Consider the following 18,023-nt stretch of genomic DNA (forward strand, 5'->3'; position numbering starts at 1 on the left):
GGGGTGGGGGGGGTGTGGGGGGGGGGGGGGGGGGGGGGGGACAAAAAAGACCAAAATTGACATTTTTGCAATGACTAAAAAAATGTGACATTTTTGTAACTGAAAAACTAAAAGTTGACTATTTTGGTAATTTCCACTTACAATATTCATGCATCTGAATTTTATTTCTGTTTTGCACAGTTAAAAAAAATGGGGTTATAATTTACCAAACTTTTCAGCCGGTTGTTTGCTAAGAAGGAAATGCGAATTCGTATGGTGGGTTTTGATGTTGCTGGTAAGACCACCATACTTTACAAGCTCAAGCTGGGAGAAATCGTTACTACCATTCCTACAATTGGTATGTTCTTTCACATACTTATTGGCCATTTGAATATGTTTCTGTTCAGTTGTCCTATTCTTTGATACCTGGTTTAATGTTCTGCTCTTATTTGCTTGTATTAAGGTTGCCTCTGGCTTCCATTTTTCCACTTGAATTCTATTCGATAGTGTGCATGTATTTTTCTATGTGATCACGAGTGAATGCAACACACCCATACGAGAGATGATATATAATAATATTTGAGGGTGGGGAAGAACCAAAAATATAAGTTCCTAGTTTTCTTGCCATAAATGTAGGCAATTAATATCAGTGCTTCAATATCAATACTAGTAGACTTATTTAATACGATGTTCTTAATTAATTATTTTATGATCCAATTTCAACAATATTGACCTGATATGTTACTCGGTTGGTTACTGGAAATGTTGTTTCTAGCCATTGTGGTAATTATTCAACCCAGCATCAAGGCACATGCCTATGTTGTATTTTACCTTTTTTTTTTTTCCTCAGTAACAATGGAACTCATTTAAATTCCCCTTTAGGATTCAATGTGGAGACGGTGGAGTACAAGAACATCAGCTTGATTGTCTGGGATGTTGGTGGTCAAGACAAGGCATATAATATGACTTCACATTCTTTTGTTTACTCTGAAAATTCCCCAATGGAATTGTTGGGAAATTATCACACCGAGGTTTGGAGAAGAAACCAAGAAATGGAAATTCAAGAAGATGAAAATAATGGGAAAAATCTAAATAAATATGAATGTTCAAACACGGCATTATATCGCTGTTCCCAAACGATATTTGCCCCCTCTCGTATATAATTTGTCGCTTAAAGGGTTTCGCGGCAAATGGTTTGGAGGAGTAATCAAGCCTTGTAGAGAATTTATACTTAAGTACTTGTATAAATTCTCCAAGACTTGAAGAACACAAAGGGAATATGAATATGGATGAAGAAAACTTTGATTTCTTCTTTGTGAAATGAATATTTTGATCACAATGTTTTCAAGTGTTTTTCTTATTATTCTAATGATCACAAGCCACCAATTTAGAGCTATGGAACATAGCTTCACTAAGTGGTGCCAAAAAAGAAGTGAAAAGCTGCCAACAATCCAACCGAAATCGCCGAAGAAACTGCCCAACGGCTAATTCGTTGTACCATGCGACCTCTTCAAACCGGCCTCTCCAGTTTCGGGTTGTGGCCATGCAACCGCATGGCCATATTGCTATGCGGTCGCATGGCATTCATCTTGGGCCTCCGGTTTTAGATTTATGTTCCAATTTTGTTCATTCCATTCCACACACGTGTTTATTGATTTTGAACAACATATTTTCAACGGGAATGGGCCAACTATGTTAGACCTGATAGAATAACAATATTTATTTATTACTTCATGGAAACTCTCAGAAAATCAGTTTCTACTGGACTATCTTATCTTATATTGTTATATTATTGTTTGTGCTTTCATCTGAATCTTTAAGGCTTTTAACACTTTTTTTGTTTTTTGTAATTCTTGTATGTTTTCCATGAACCTTGATGCTTAAAGATTACGATTACATGTAGTAATCTGTAAAATGGCTTGGTATATTTCAGATAAACTGGAATGCAATAACATTGTGGAAAATGGGCATTGTTATGTGTGTGCTTTCAAAACAGAAATAAAGGCAAATAGATAAGAATAATGGATTACGATCACATTAAATGCTTGAAGCCCTAGGTTCAAGTCACTCATCAAAGATACACGTGCACTGGAGATAATGTATTAAATGTGTATAGGAGGATCATAGAAGCTCCGGACTTCTGTAGCCTGTGCTTGCTGATTCAATGAAACTGCTTGGCTTGCAACTGACTTCTTCCACTGCAGCCAGTTTATATTATAGTTGTGGTTCAGTGGTAAAAGTTAGTTAAGTATCAAGCAATAGCCCTGGACAATGGCATTCAAGAACGTTCTTTCTTATTTTCTATTATGCCATCTGAGTTAATATTTCTTGCCTTCATCTAGACCGTTTTGTTATACTGGGGAATGTGCTTAATCTGTGGCATTTTCTGAAAAAAAACAAGCATATAATGTTTAATATCTGTAACATTTGTTCAAGTTGCCTCGGTACTAACTAAGAAGTCCTAGTCCTTCCAAAATCATAGCTACACCTGTGTTGCTTGGACTCCAGTGCAAGAGTCGGATCTCTCTCTCTCTCTCTCATTTTATTTTATTTTCTATTTTTCCCTAAATCTATGATATGAGGATATGGTTAAAGAAATCTAAAATTTAGACATGGATAGTGGATACATGGATACATCATCTAAATTTAAAATTACAATAGAAATTTCTGTACTCATAATTTTAGATATATTTTTCAGGGATATATATGTATACATATGTTGTATATTTAACTGTAAATCTGAACTAATTAAATTGCAACCTGTGATACTTCTTTTGAATTTCATTTCAAATCTAAAAATTTGAAGCACACATTAGAAAAACACAATACCAAAATAAGAAAAATGATATAAAAATAAGGATTAGTCTACAAGTACAAAATCAATTACTAAAAGTTTGACAAACTTGACAAGTGGCAGCTCCCTGTTAGTGGGGCGGCTGGCCCCACCACCACTCCACCAACAGGGGGCCACCACTTGTCAAGTTTGTCATTGATTTTGTACATATAAAATAATCCTAAAAATAATCCTCTTTTGACTTAAAGAGGATGTGACAAGTATCCCATACCCTTATCTTTTGGAGAATCAGAATGGGGAGAGCTACACTACCATCATTGAATGGTCAGATTTACTTTTCTTGAAATGATATTGCAATTTACTTAATTTTATCATTTAACTTTCGAAAAATGTGATGTTTGGGTGGATGCGACAGAAACCGCCAATATGGACGTCAAAACCACTCCCTTTTCAGCACTAATTTTCCCAAAAATGTTAACTATGTTAAAAATTGTACCATTTGACTGTTTTATCACATTAAACATTGTTATAATAATAAGACAGTTTGACCTTCACTTTTGCAATTGAAGTGACAACGATGCGACTGAGCAAGTAATTGTTAAGATGAATATAATTAAGAATCTTGTGGAGAAATAACAATAATAGATGATTTTGACCACTTGGTGAGCCCGTAACTGTTTTTGAGTCTATTCAAATGTTGCTCAATCAGCTTATGGTTATTACACAATCAAAAGTAACGTGTCACCTGCTTATGTAAATGGCTACTACTATTCCTCCCCTTATTGTTTCGCAAACACAATTATTACTGTCCTCCCATTATAGAATCCTTTTGGGGTGCATACAATAGATGCCAAGTGTTGGGCATTGTACTGTAAGCTGATACTTGAATATTGCCCTGAACCTACCCCCACATTCGATTTTAGAAGTAAAAGGATAGAACAGAGTTACATTGATACTTAAATATTGCCCTGAGGGCCTGAACCTAGCCCCCACATTCGATTTTAGAAGTAAAAGGATAGAACAAAGATACATTGATGCTTGAATATTGCCCTGAACCTAGCCCCACATTCGATTTTAGAAATAAAAGGATAGACCAGAGTTACATGGATCGATCCGTGATTTTAATGATTATTTTAGATGGTGCTTGGGGCATGCATATGCATAAATAATTTCTGAAATCATATTTTTCTATTGTTGCATATGTGCTGACAGTGCTGTCATTTGTTTAACTAAAAGTCCAGTGTTTTAAAATTTGAATATTATGTCTGAGTTTACTCTAAACTCGATTAATGCAGATTCAACCATTGTGGAGACATTACATTCGAAACACTCGAGGATTCATCTTTGTGGTTGATAGTGATGATCAAGATCGTGTAGTCGAGGCTAGGGACGAGCTGCATAGGCTGTTGGATGAGGTAATCAAACTAATCTATTCAATGTGCCTCTTTTGGTATTTAGTACATTGAAGTTAGGCTGTGATAAATATAAGACAAGAACTTGGAGATGGTTCTAGAAAATGTAAGAATTGCTTATGCAACTCGGTTCTTTTAAGAATTGCTTATGCATTCGGTTCTTTCTTAATGACTTGCTCAGTTGCTTGACTGAGGTATCAGTATTAGCAGAGGCTATAAAGCCCGTTTGGTTAATTGATGCGAGACTCGTATTGTAGGTTTTTTCTTGCCTGAATTTTGACTCTGATATTGAACTAATGCCTGTATAGGATGAACTAAGGGATGTAGTGCTGCTTGTATTTGCAAACAAACAAGATCTTCCAAATGATATGAGTGCTGCTGAGATTACTGACAAGCTTGGACTTCACTCCCTCCGTCAATGGCATTGGTCTCTCTCTCTCATAACTATTTAAAAAATACGAGAAGTTTATGGCAACTTGATCTGCATATACATCCACATGGTTTATTTCAATTTTCAACTACTGAGGCCCGAAGGCTACCCTTTCTCACTGTTATATCCAGAGCACGCGTGCAACTTCAGGGGAGGGGCTTTATGAGGGTCTAGACTGGCTTTCCAACAACATTGCTAACAAGGTAGGCCAGTCGGATTTCCCTGAAAGAGCTTATTCCGTTAGCTTAGTTCTTATTAAGCTGATTGCTAGCCTTTATGATCTATTTTTTCCCCCTAATGCAGGCCTAAGCAAGGCATTTTCTCCAGTGATTTTGATAGCCAAATCCTTGTTTGAAGTGGAAATTCTTTCCCGTTCTGAGGGCTTTGTGTCATTTTCATCTTGCTTTACTAGAGCAATCTGCTTTCTGTGCTTAATTTTGCTTCTCATAGAGATCGCCATTATCGTGAAGTAGATTTGTATGGACTCCTGTAATATCTGTTCCCTGTTTATGCTATAATACCAGCACTTTTCTTTGTTCTTTTTCGATGTTAATACCTTTTACCTGGCTTGGTGTATAAATTGGAGATTGACAAATAGAAAATATTGATATTGTTGGCTTGCTTAATCCAAGATCACCATAATGGTGGCTAAGGTGACATTTTTTAGTGAGTGATGCTATGCTTACAAAGTAGATTTACAAAAAAGGTTGACAAAGTGTTTGTTGGCAAAATCAAGACCACTCAATTCAAAAACAATTTTTGAAAGCAACAAAATCCATTGGTCTTGATCTTGTCAACACACACTTTGTCAGCTATTTTTGTCAAACTACTTTATACAAGTAGTTTAATTGTTTTTTTGAGTACATACAAAGAGTTGTCTTATCACGAGGACACTTCAGAATGGGCTCCCTTGGAAGCCTTGTTTTCGAATAGCAGTTACTTCATTGGTATCTTCAACAATAGAAGCACCTAGAGATGTAAGAGCTTTCTTGGCTCGCAAGATTCTTTTTTAGGTATCTTGGCACGGTCTAATTAAGGGGGCCAAGTGTTGAGCTTTTAGAGGGCTGGAATGCTCCGACCTGGATGGTCTAGCTTATTTTGATGTCCCTATTCATCTATTGGACTTGAGTTTTATCGTCTTAGTCATGTTAAGTTACACCGTCTGATTTAGATTCGTATGCCACCACCTATTTTGAAGAGATTTGATTGGATGGAGGGTTCAATTGCAATGAATCATCGTGATACCTTAAGACCATCATAACTTTTTTCTTGATTGACCACAGTGGATGGTGCTGCCACTCAAGGAGAACACTTTTTTTAGTCATATCATAATGATGTATTCAATGATGTCTCATGGTGGTCAAAATATCGATATGGAGTCTTGAATTGACCACATGTACTAACCTATTTAGTCTCAGATAAAAAGGCTAGTTTGACCAAGTCATGGTGAACCCTCAAATGATTCGATGTGAATTTTCGGATAGGGTCAAACAAAATCAATTGCTTAATAGTTTAAAGCAAAATGTTGGCAAAGCAATTAAAAAGAACCAAATGCTTATGAGTATTATCTAAGGGTGTGTTTGATTACATTTATGTTTTATGAAAAATATTAGTTTTCCACCTAAATTTCTACTTAAGGTGTTTGATAGCTATTTTTTTTCATGAAAAACTTCCAACTTTTGAAAATATACCTAATTTTCCTTATTTTTAAGGAAAATATTTTCCTTCTTGGGTGGAGATGGTTTTTGTTTTCCTCAAAAGAAGGAAAATATTTTCCTTGGGTGGAGATGATTTTTGTTTTCCTCAAAAGAAGGAAAATAATTTTTTTTCTAAGTAATATTTTTCATACCAATCAAACACACTCTAGGAATTGCACTTACTGAAAACCATCTGCCGAATGCTTTTATATCTCTACAAAATTGCAAAAGAAAACTCCAAATCACCACTTATAATGATCTAAATGAAAGTAGCATTTCTCAAAGACTCTCAATGCAGTTTTCGTCTTCCTCCGGCTATCTGTACACACATTCAAGTAAATGCTGATTGTATGGTAGAAGAGAACCTAGAAGCAAGGGTCTGGGTGGCAAATGCTTGAAGCTGTTTCTTAGCATCTGGAATCAACGGAATGAAAAATATTAGTGCTCAAGGAGATACATATACACACATAAATATATATCTAGGAGTCTGTAAACTTACTCCACGTACACATTTTTCAATGACAAAATTGCCACGAGGCTGAGGTGTAATATAATGGCATGATAAATAAATAAAGCTCAGGAACTTGGAAAAATTCTTAATTCCCACTAGTAGTTAGAGCGTCACCAAAAATTTTGTATGAACACATTTTGCATTCATCGATTTACTCAAATTTTCCACTAGAAGAGAGACTTGGCATCTTTCCACAGAAAGAGTTCGACTTTTGTGCCAATGCGTTCTTGTGCAATACAATGAAGATAGAAAGACGACTGTAATGGAAGAAAAGAGAAAAACAAGTACACAGATTGTGCCGTGAAATCTGCAATCTGCCTACTAAATGGCTTGATTCCATCACAAGATTACAAATGTTATGGTGGGCGCCATGCCGTGTGAATCAATAACAATTTGTTAGCTCCAATCTTAACTAATATTAAAGTTCTACACCTCTCATTAATTCATAGATAAGAAAAAATGACGTTGAGTATTTTACTATTTATTCACAATGCATATGGTGATTCTGTGGCAGGTGAGAGAGCAGATAGATTGATGAAAATGTTACCGGTGCTAGGCTGGCCAACTGGGGTTTGGTCAGCCAAGATGTTGGGTTTCATAGCCTAGACTTAACTTGAACCACAACAGAAAAAAATGATCGATATCACAGAGAAAAAAATGATCGATATCACAGGTTGATTATTAGAAAACTTAACCCCTGACGAGAGATAGATGTCCAATGAAGAGTGCAGATGCCTAGTAGGATATAGAAAGATTCCTTTCTTACTATATTAACTCCCTCAACGATGCTCTGTAAGGTACTAAGATAAGTTTAACCAGAGGCAAAATATGTCAGGCAAAATCAGTAACTTGCTAACTTACTCCTCACTAGAGTAAGTCAAGAATATATAAACACGCATGCGCATATATACGCGTGCGCGCGCATGCTCGTATGATCTCCTTATAATTTGAAGTCAAAGTCAACCATTAATTTACTAACCACTTAATACAATAATACTCACATTTCATAGGGCCCATCACTCCTCTTCATTATAGTAAACCCAAAAATTCTCTTAAATGTATTTACAGGTTTGAAACCTACCCAGGAATCCCTTCTTGCATGAATAGAAAGATAAATGGACCAAATATGCAGTAGCAGCAGTGGGTGTCAAAATGTGATTGGGTGCTATTGATGGAACTGACAAGCCATAATTTGCAGCCATCGCTATATAACTCCTCAAATGGTCACAAGTATATGAAAAATTATGTCTGGAAGAAACATGTCAAAAACTGATGAAATTTAAAGGTTTAGATCATTAAGTCTACATACCTTTTCGGCATTTAGTAAAGCCAACAATATTTGCAATGCTGAGGGTCAAACAAACACCAACAACAAGAAGATAGTCAGCTTGAAACCTTATGAGGGAAAATATCCCAAGAAAGAGCCACAATACAGCCTACAAGCACAAGCAAGATCATTTAGCTATGATAGAGAATATATAAAACATTTCTCAAATTCATCTTTACAGAAACAACTGGGTTTAGTCTATCTGTATTGAAACCACAAGATATGATAACGTAGGGTCCAAATCTAAGAAATGCTTTAACCAAATCTGAGATAGCCATATGCTAGTCATAGAAGCTACTTCTCTAGTTGACAAAGATGACTATCAGGCAAGCATCTTTCCAGAGAAATTGCACATCTATAACGTGCATTGGCATAACATTTTTTAAAATTTCTACGAATTAATTATGGGGTCCTATGATATGCTTTCATACAGATCTATACTTACAGTAAGGTATAAGGTCCACCAGAACAGCCACGAATCCTTCTTATTAATCCGAGCCAATGACTGAACAGGGGAGAGCAGGAAATTGGGTAAAATATACATCAGAAGATTCAGAACAAGTCAAATTAGCAACATCTGAATTCATGATGTAGAGACTGAAAATATCTACAACATTCAAATATATTGAAGGCATCACCAAAATTAAATATGCAAATTAAGGTAGTGGGAGACATGATTACCCACCTCTTGATCAAGACATTCAAATTTCCACACACTCTCACCCTCTTCGTTTATTTCATTCCACCATCTTAATCCTACCAAGATGCGTCCACTCACATTCTTGACTACCCAAAAATCAAGAGCAGCTAGAAGCACGGTAACGACAAAAATAATGACAAAGCTATCAAAAAATAGAGCTGAAAGTATGTAAAATGCCAAAGCTGCAGCCTGCCAAATGGAAGAATTTAATGTTATCCAGTAATAAAATTTGCATATAGAAATAACATCACAAAATAAGATATAAATGACCTTGAAAAGCACATGGAAGAAACATATGTTTGGATGAGCATAATTCTCCCCTGCAGGCTGAGAACAGAAAGAGAGAAACTTATGATGAGCAATCAAGCAATGTTACTATTCATTTATTTTCAGGGTGTTGGGAAGATAAACCACTAGTGGGTCTATTAGATAATGTGACAGTATTTCCTCAACCAGATGCAACAGAAAATCCAGAGTTCTGATTTTTAGCCATATTGTACATTCCAAATAATAGAACTCCATAATTCTAATTCTTTATTAGCCTCTTCTTCTACCTACACTTATGTTTTCCTACCTATCTCGTGATTATCTAATTATTTGTTTATTTTATGCATGGCAAAAGGGGGCAGTTGAAAGTTTTCTTCAAGCAAATATAGAGTTCAGAAAATGACAATTTTATATATAAACCAGTTCTAATGATTTCTGCTTGTAATGTCGAAGTGGTAAAACTAAGTATGTATAAGTTACTATCTATGCATTCTTTTTCCTGCGGTACTCCCCCAGCCTACAATAGGTTTCATTTTATTTAGTGGTGGGAGTAATTGGTCGCACTTCTCAGCATAATGACCCAAAGCATCCTATGGCTGGTAGCACCGGTATTTACCATAATGAACCAGAAAACTAAACCAAAAATAGGTTGTGACAAAGATACCAACAAATTGGTAAGGACAGGTCCAGTGTTACCAATATTAGTTAAGTACATCAAGATATATCAAAAAAAATCCACAACTCATGGAGCAGGTTTGAAGGTTGTAACAACCTAGGTCTCTGTACCCAAACCGTTAACTTACGTACTGTTCACTTTGGATGGGCTTTGCGCCCACTTACCCATAACGGCTTTCTGTCGCGTCCCCCAAAATTCGAACTCATAGCATTTCCCTTAAGTAAAACTTAAGTTGAATCCTGGTACCAATTAGGTACAGAGACCTAAGTCGTTACAAAAAAACGCGCAGAGACCCGGGTCGCTACAAAAAAATGCCAGTTGTTAATTTAAAATTTATGAATCATATGTGGTTTCTAATAAATTTGGTAGTGACTTAAATTATGAAGATTTGGGTCGTTACAATTTGGTATCAGAGCGTAGGTTTATTTTCCTGTAGACCCACATGTAAGTTGATAGTATGAGTATAAAAAATTTAAAGTTGGAAAAATATATATATATTTGAAGAAGTAAACAGTGCCGCACTGTTCACATGAACAATTAAAATAATAATAATAATAATAAATAAATAAAAATGAAATGAGTATAGTATGTGAAAATTTTTTCCAGCCTCCATTATATGGAACCTTTAAATTGCGAAATTGCAAAGTAGTCCTTTAGCTTTGTACGTGTATGTATACATGCACATATATAACTTTTAGAAATGTCCTTATATATATATTAAAATGAAATGAAATAAATAAAATAAAAAATTCGATGATATATATATATATATATAAACATTGGACTTTACATGTTTTAAATGTTACATATAATAAAATGTTTAATTGTTTACCAGTTTCTTTGTGTAATGTTTGTTAAAGGTTAATATTATTCTAAAGGTTTATGAATTTAAAGATAAAGTCAATTTAAAGTTATTAAATATGTGAATGATCTTTGGCACTCAACGATCACTAATCGGCCACCCTCCGACAACCCTAAGGTATGTAAAGGAGTAAGAAGATAAATGTACTTAGACATTTTGCATAATTTTAAATATTTTAAATTACATATCTTTAAATTTTTAAGGCTATTTTTCTCGTTAAATTTATGATATACATACGATAAAATAAGTATAACTTATTAGACTTAGTACTTGAATGTGACTAGTAACTTCAAATTAAATTTTAGGAAATGGCACCACCTACTCACACGAACTTGATGCGCAATTTATTACGAGCGGTACAAGAATTGAGCAGATAGAGCTAAGCACCGCTGCCACAAAATGCACCTCCATTTGTCCCGGGAGCCGTCTCAGTGGTTGAGCACTTTTGTAGGTACAAGCCTCCGACTTTTGACGGTGGTTCCGACCCATTGGCTGTTGAGGAGTGGATAAGAGGTCTTGAGCGCATCTTTCGACACATCGCTTGAACGGATGCACAGAAAGTACTATGCGCAGAATTCATGTTTGTTAGAGCAGCTAGCCACTGGTGGGAATCCGTCTCACGCACTAAGACGGAAGAGCAGCAACATAACTTGACTTGGGAGCAGTTTAAGGATGAAGTAATGGCAAAATATTTTCCACAGGCTTTGAGAGACTTCAAGGAATCAGAGTTTCTGCAGCTCAGGCGGAGAGACCTATCGCTTATTGATTACGAGAGGCAGTTTGAGCAGCTCTCAAGATATGCTTCACATTTGGTGGACACTGAAGTTAAGAAGATTAGGAGGTTCGAAAATGGACTGCGCCCAGAAATCGGCATGATCATTATGTCCCATCGTTTCACCTCATATCGTGAGATGTTGAAGAGAGCCCATGCAATTTTATACCAGAGAACCACATTTGGACAGTATGCCTAGCAGAGCAAGGAGTCGTTGGGAAAAAGAAAGTGGAGTGATCAAAACAAGAACGGACGTAACTAGCAAAATAAAAGGCCAAACACAAGAATTCGTATTGGTGGGACGAGTAGAAGTATTACATCATGTCCTAAGTGTAATAAACTCCACAGGAGTGAATGTTTACTTAGGAAGAACATGTGTTTTCGGTGTGGTAAGCCGGAACACATTGCCCTCAATTGCACGGAACCTCCAAGGAAGAAGAATGATGATCAAGATAAGAATAAGAAAGCAAAGACTCGAATCAGAAAATATGTCTATGATCCCAATTATGTGGTAAGTTACCAAACTTTAGAGGTACAAAAAGACTTGTCGTATGAAGAAATCTCGACAATGATTTTGGACAGAAAAGTGCATCAACTCAAAAACAGGGAAGTTCCCCTAGTCAAGGTCCAATGGCAAAATCATGGACTTGATGAGTCAACTTGGGAGAAAGAAGAGAAGCTTAAAACCAAATATCCAAAGCTCTTCGATTAACCAAGGTAAATTTTCGAGGACGAAAATATATTAAGGAAGGGAGATTGTAATATCCCGAAATTTCATAGAACAGAATTTAATTCTTGTATGCTATATTTTAATATTTTGAAAGTTTAGGGACTAAAGTGCATAAAAAGTAAATTTTAATTTAATTCGAGTTAAAAGGTAGATATTGACGGAGTGATAATAAGTATATGAATATTGGCCTCGTTGGATAGATCGTAATTAAAGATGCATATTAGGCTCAAGAAAAAGTTAATTTGGACTAGCGGAGCCCAAGTTATCGAGGTTGAAAGATATAGCCTTAAATTATTATTGTTGTTGTTATTACTCTTATTATTATTTTATTGAGTATGTATTGAATTGGAAAGTTTCACACGTACGATACTAAGATTCTTGGTAGGTGGTAGGTTAGTAATTGATTTGTTTATTAAATATATAAAGAAAAATAGGGAGAAAAGAAAGAGATATAGAGAAAGATATGGGGAGCCGCAACAACTTAGTAGTTGTTGAGAAACAAATTTTTATTATTATTTAATTAGAACTTTGAATTAAATGGCTGCCACCACGTGTACGGTAATGGGTTGCTTTTGGGTGATTGGTTTGTTGACAAGTACGTGATCCAATATTGATAAGGATTGGTCTCCTATTTTCTTTCAAAACAGTTTCCTCAACTTTATCTAAATACCCACTATCTCCCACACGTTTTTCTATGAATATTACTGCATATGTGTATGGAATGAACCGCATGAGAATCGAGACACAAAAATATATTGGTGCACGCACACATTGTCAATAGAGACAGAAAAAAGAAAGGAGAAAAGAACGTGATTTTTCATTTGTCTTCATATTAAAGCAATTTAACAATGTAGGATATGAGGTTCAGTGTTTTTATATCTCGTTTAATTATTTTTTTCAAATATTGATGAATTTTATACTCATGAAAGTTAAAGTTATGATATAAAATGTTATGATATGAATGATATGGCCATTCCGGTACAATGAAATAATATGATATGATGTGAGCTCTTATCGAATTTTAAAGATATGCGACGATATGATATTCTGACACATGTTTCTAAATTATTATTCGGGATCGCAACATTAAAATCTGATATCCTATCGAGTATTTCCATGTACTCACCCTTTCCCTACACGTTACAGGTTAGATCGGGTCGTGTCGGAGCGTGATAGTTCGATGGTGTAGTTGTGCCTTATATGGCTGGACGAAGATCTAAAAATAACACGTAATTTATTTCTTTTAAGTTAATTGCTGTAGACATTTATTTATAATGACTTGATCCGTAGAGTCTTAAATTCTTGTGAAAAACTAATCTTTGCCTTTATATTAGACAAGTTTCGTTTAGTGAATAAAGCAACCTTGAAAATTTTGATTTATAGTTCCCATGCAAGCGTAATTAATGCAATCTACATAAAAAATAATTATAATAAAAGTGGGATATGTCCTTTCTGCCAATTCATGTTAAATAATAATTGTTTGACTGGAAGCATAATGAGACGTAAAATGGGTTTGGATGTCTTAATAAAAAGGAGCTTTTGTTAGTATTCTTGTCTTTTGACTCCTACCAGGTTCACTTATTTTATTTAAATGTTTAGTTAGCGGTTGAACATGTTGAAATGCACTTATTTATTTCTAGTGAATTATATTTCAAGAAAAAAAAATGCGCCAGTTGTTAATTTAAAATTTATGAATCATATGTGGTTTCTAATAAATTTGACCATTTAATAAATAAATTTGGTAGCGACTTAAATTATGAAGATTTGGATCGTTACAGTTTGGTATCAGAGCGTAGGTTTATTTTCTGTAGACCCACATTTAAGTTGATAGTATGAGTATAAAAAATGTAAGTTGTGAAAAAGAATAATTAAACGAGACATAAAAACACTGCACCTCATATCCTACCTTTTTAAACTGCTTTAATATGAAGACAAAAGAAAAATCACATTCCTTTCTCCTTTCTTTTTCTGCCTCTATTAACAATGTGTGCGTGCACCAATATATTTTTGTGTCTCAATTCTCGTGCGGTTCATTCCATACACATGCAGTAATATTCATAGTAAAACGTGTGGGAGATAGTGGGTATTTAGATAAAGTTGAGAAAACTGTTTTGAAACAAAATAGGAGACCAAGCCTTATCAATATTGGATCACGTACTTGTCAACTAACCAATCACCCAAAAGCAACCCTAGTACACGTGGTGGCAGCCATTTAATTCAAAGTTCTAATTAAATAATAATAAAAATTTGTTTCTCAACAACTACTCACGTGGTTGCTGCTCCCCATATCTTTCTCTATCTCTCTTTCATTTCTCTTCTCTTTTTTTTTTTTTTTATTTAATAAACAAATCAATCACTAACCTACCACCTACCAAGAATCTCCAATTGGTACCAGGATTCAATTTAAAGCTTATTTAAGGGAAATTTTATGAGTTCGAATTCTGAGGGACGCGACAGAAAGTATTGAAGAGTAAGTAGGCACAAGACCCACCCAAAGCGGATAATACGTAAGCTAACGGTTTGAGTACAGATACCCGGATCGTGACAAAGGCACTATTCGTGATTATGTATCACAGGATCTTGATAGCATTGTATTCTTCCAGCTGTACCCATAAAGCAAAAACAAGATTCTACTTCTCACTTTACAAAATTTTGAATATTACAATAGAGAACCATTAAAGCAAGTTATGAATCAGAAATTGAGGTTATGGTGAATAATTACATAATTTGCATTAGTATTGGCAATTTTTTTTCCATTGCAAGTAATCCAATAGGCTACTTTATTTAAAATGCACAACTACAAGGCATGTAACAAGTGAACAATTACGTGTGCATTCTGACAAAATGTTACATCAAAGAACTGCAGTCCAGTATACACGTATAGAAAGATTATGACATTTCATAATATGATCCTGCACAGATTTGGCGTTTCCAGCAACATTTTGAAATTATACTCTCAATGAGTTCTCGCAATCAATTAAGTAAAATCAGTGGTTGAGCCTACTGGTACATAGGAGATAGTGATGCTGGACCTTTTAAATTTCCATACTATGTGATTTAGCTGCAAAAGATTGAGGAAATAATACAGAAACTGGTGTACTTAAAAGGGAAGACTTTATGGTGCATTGACAAAAATTTATTAGTTGAAAAAGAGAATATTAGAAAGTGTCTGGCTTACAGGGCTGAATAAGAGTCCAAAACAAAATACAAGCAGAGGCTAATTATATGCAGGAAACAGAACCATGGAAGAGTAAACTAGGGGACAAAAAACTAGGTAGCACACCTGGGATTTTACCAAAAGAAAAGAAAAAGTGTTAACAGGGATCAAAAATCAAACAAGAAACCTGGAAATACCTTGTATTGCATATGCTACTGCTTCTTATCCAAGTGAAGAATAGCCTTAAACTCAAGTGATTTAGCTTGGGTCAATAAAAATTGAATTATAATAGCAACCACTGGCATAAACCCAACCTATCCTCAACCTAGGACAACACTGATTGCGTGCCTTTCCAACTCTCAAGTTAATCTCCCTCGACACGAAGAACCTCAAACCCATATGGTTTCCCTTCATAAATATTTTCAACCATCATAAATAACCTTTTTCCAGTTTTGAACCCCCACCTCAGAAAAATTAAAGAAGTCTACTATGTTCTTAATCATAATAGATTTCCACCTCAAACTATAATTTTACAGTCCAATGTTCATATAAATCGTGTTAACTCGTAAAGACAGAGACGGGTAAGTTTCAAGAAGAAAACTAAAGAATCGCCTTAAAAATGAAAGCAAGACTTCAGTAAGACTAAAACCAATTGCTCGTGACTGATTTGTAAATTTTGTTCTTGGATAACTTATCCTCAGCACAATGTCATCAATATAACTATGTGTTTTTCTTTTAGCAATTTCAGTGAATGCTTTTGATTGAATATGAGCACCATATTATCGAATGATCCCAAAAAATAAATTTATGGCTAAGTCCATTGAACCAAAGTACTTATCGAGATTGTGAACCCACACCATGTCATTATTTTTACCCCCATATCACCCCAAGAATAAGAAATAAATGGAGGGAAAAAGTCTTGATCTTCTGAACAAATACACAGGTATATGAAGCACGAGATTTTCTCCTAGTAAGCATTAAAATCACCTCGAATCTAATTGCTTAAACAGATATTCACTCAAATGTCTTCCAATCCCACTATTCAAATACCATAATAGGAGAAAATTTGCGCATCAGAATCTCAGCAACTTCATATCTTCACAAATCGGAATTCTTAGCCATGAACCCAATAACTCCAACCTTTTATTAATTCTGAATTCGAAACCTAAGAATATGAAGTACCCAAGAACTATTCGCGTCCAGAAATTAGATTTAATATCTAAAAATTGATTCAAATAACAGATCTACGACATGAACCCAAGTAAATGACATTCTATACTACGTTTCAAAGTGATTATAATGATTGATGAGTTTTAACATGCTGGTAGATATAAAGAAACCATTGTACTATGAATTTTATCTTGAAAATCTGTTCCGTGAGTATCAGTGGAGAAAGCAATGAATGCTGAAACTTACAGGGTTCAGATCCATTTCTGGAAATTTACGCTGCCACTCTCTTTTTCCAGCTCTCTATGTATGTATTGTCTCAAGTTCTACGCAGAGGACCATTTCAACAAACCGGTTATATATAGATTATTGAACCGTGTAGATCGCGTTTGGTTGTCCATTTGTCCTTAAAAATAATTTTACAGTCAATAGTACAAAACATTTTTATCTTTTTGATGATATTGTGCATAATATTCATACTTTTTATTTTTTAACATTTTCACCTTTATTTTCATATTTTATAGTGCAAGAGATTATATTCGTCCAATTTTTGAATAAAAAGACGATTTTATCCTCTTATTCAAATAAAACAACATAAAAAGAGAAAAGATAAATAGCTAATTGCAACAATAATCCCAAATTTTCAAAAAATTACAAATTAATCATAAATATATAATTAAAAAACAAAAATCATTGCAGAGCTCTCGTTTCAGAGAGAAGAATTTCCCTTCTGGTATCTGGTTATCGTCGAATCCTCCAAACTTAGACCTGCGTTTGAAGGATATGCTTTTTTGGATAATAATGGAGCTCAAACCGGCCCTTAATCTTTACAATTTGTTACTAATCCACGGTCAATCATCCTTATTATTATTATTTTTTTATTATTATTATTATATTTTTTAGGTCAGGCATCATTGTCCTTTTGGTTTAATTACAAAATTCGTCTTTCCATCCACTTTTTGCCATTAAATCTACTTAAAATGATGAAGATTAAGGATGTTTGATTCTATACAAAATTAAAGATAATTAGTAAAAAAGTACAAAAGTTGGAGATTGAAAGTGCAAAATTTTCTAAATAATATTTGTAACATATATTTCTAACTAATGAAATTAACGTTAGGGTTTGGACATCCAGCAATTATTATATTATGACGCTCCATATGCCTCGTTATAACCTTAATAGAAAAGTCTCGAAAAAATTATAATTAATAAAAATGTACATTATTCTTTCAGGTATGCAATGATAGTTACCTTATTAAAAACGTTGTAAGAAAATTTAAATGGGACAAAATTTCAACAAAGGAAAAATGGATACATTGCATAGTTGCTGTCGTAGGACATTTTCTATACAAAAGCAATGAAACAACAATTCTAAGTAGTTTGATACCTCTTCATGAGTTTCAATAATTTTTAGAGTTATTAACATAAACGGTAGGTATTGCAATCGGGCTCGTCGGTTCGATAGAACTCGGGCCAAGTCTGTGTGACTCGGCTCGCGAGCCTTTATATTTATAAAAAATTAATAATAATAATAATAAAGGC

The 18,023-nt window shown here is 34.6% G+C and overlaps 1 protein-coding gene and 1 pseudogene across 1 annotated transcript; one reads left to right on the plus strand and one right to left on the minus strand.

Annotated features, from left to right (window-relative positions):
• Positions 1 to 189: 189 nt before the first annotated feature.
• On the plus strand, positions 190 to 5,088 carry LOC111378009 (annotated as a pseudogene).
• Positions 5,089 to 6,457: 1,369 nt separating this feature from the next.
• Positions 6,458 to 16,854, minus strand: LOC111384915 (Golgi apparatus membrane protein-like protein ECHIDNA). The gene is made up of 6 exons (XM_023009264.1): positions 16,731 to 16,854; positions 9,121 to 9,177; positions 8,836 to 9,039; positions 8,596 to 8,655; positions 8,133 to 8,259; positions 6,458 to 6,726 (listed from the first exon to the last, which is right to left on the minus strand). The coding sequence occupies exons 1-6, from the start codon at positions 16,743 to 16,745 to the stop codon at positions 6,644 to 6,646; spliced, it is 546 nt and encodes a 181-aa protein (XP_022865032.1). The 5' UTR covers positions 16,746 to 16,854; the 3' UTR covers positions 6,458 to 6,643.
• Positions 16,855 to 18,023: the final 1,169 nt, after the last annotated feature.

This window comes from Olea europaea, chromosome 3 (genome assembly GCF_002742605.1).
Source record: "Olea europaea var. sylvestris chromosome 3, O_europaea_v1, whole genome shotgun sequence".
Classification (NCBI taxonomy): Eukaryota; Viridiplantae; Streptophyta; class Magnoliopsida; order Lamiales; family Oleaceae; genus Olea; species Olea europaea.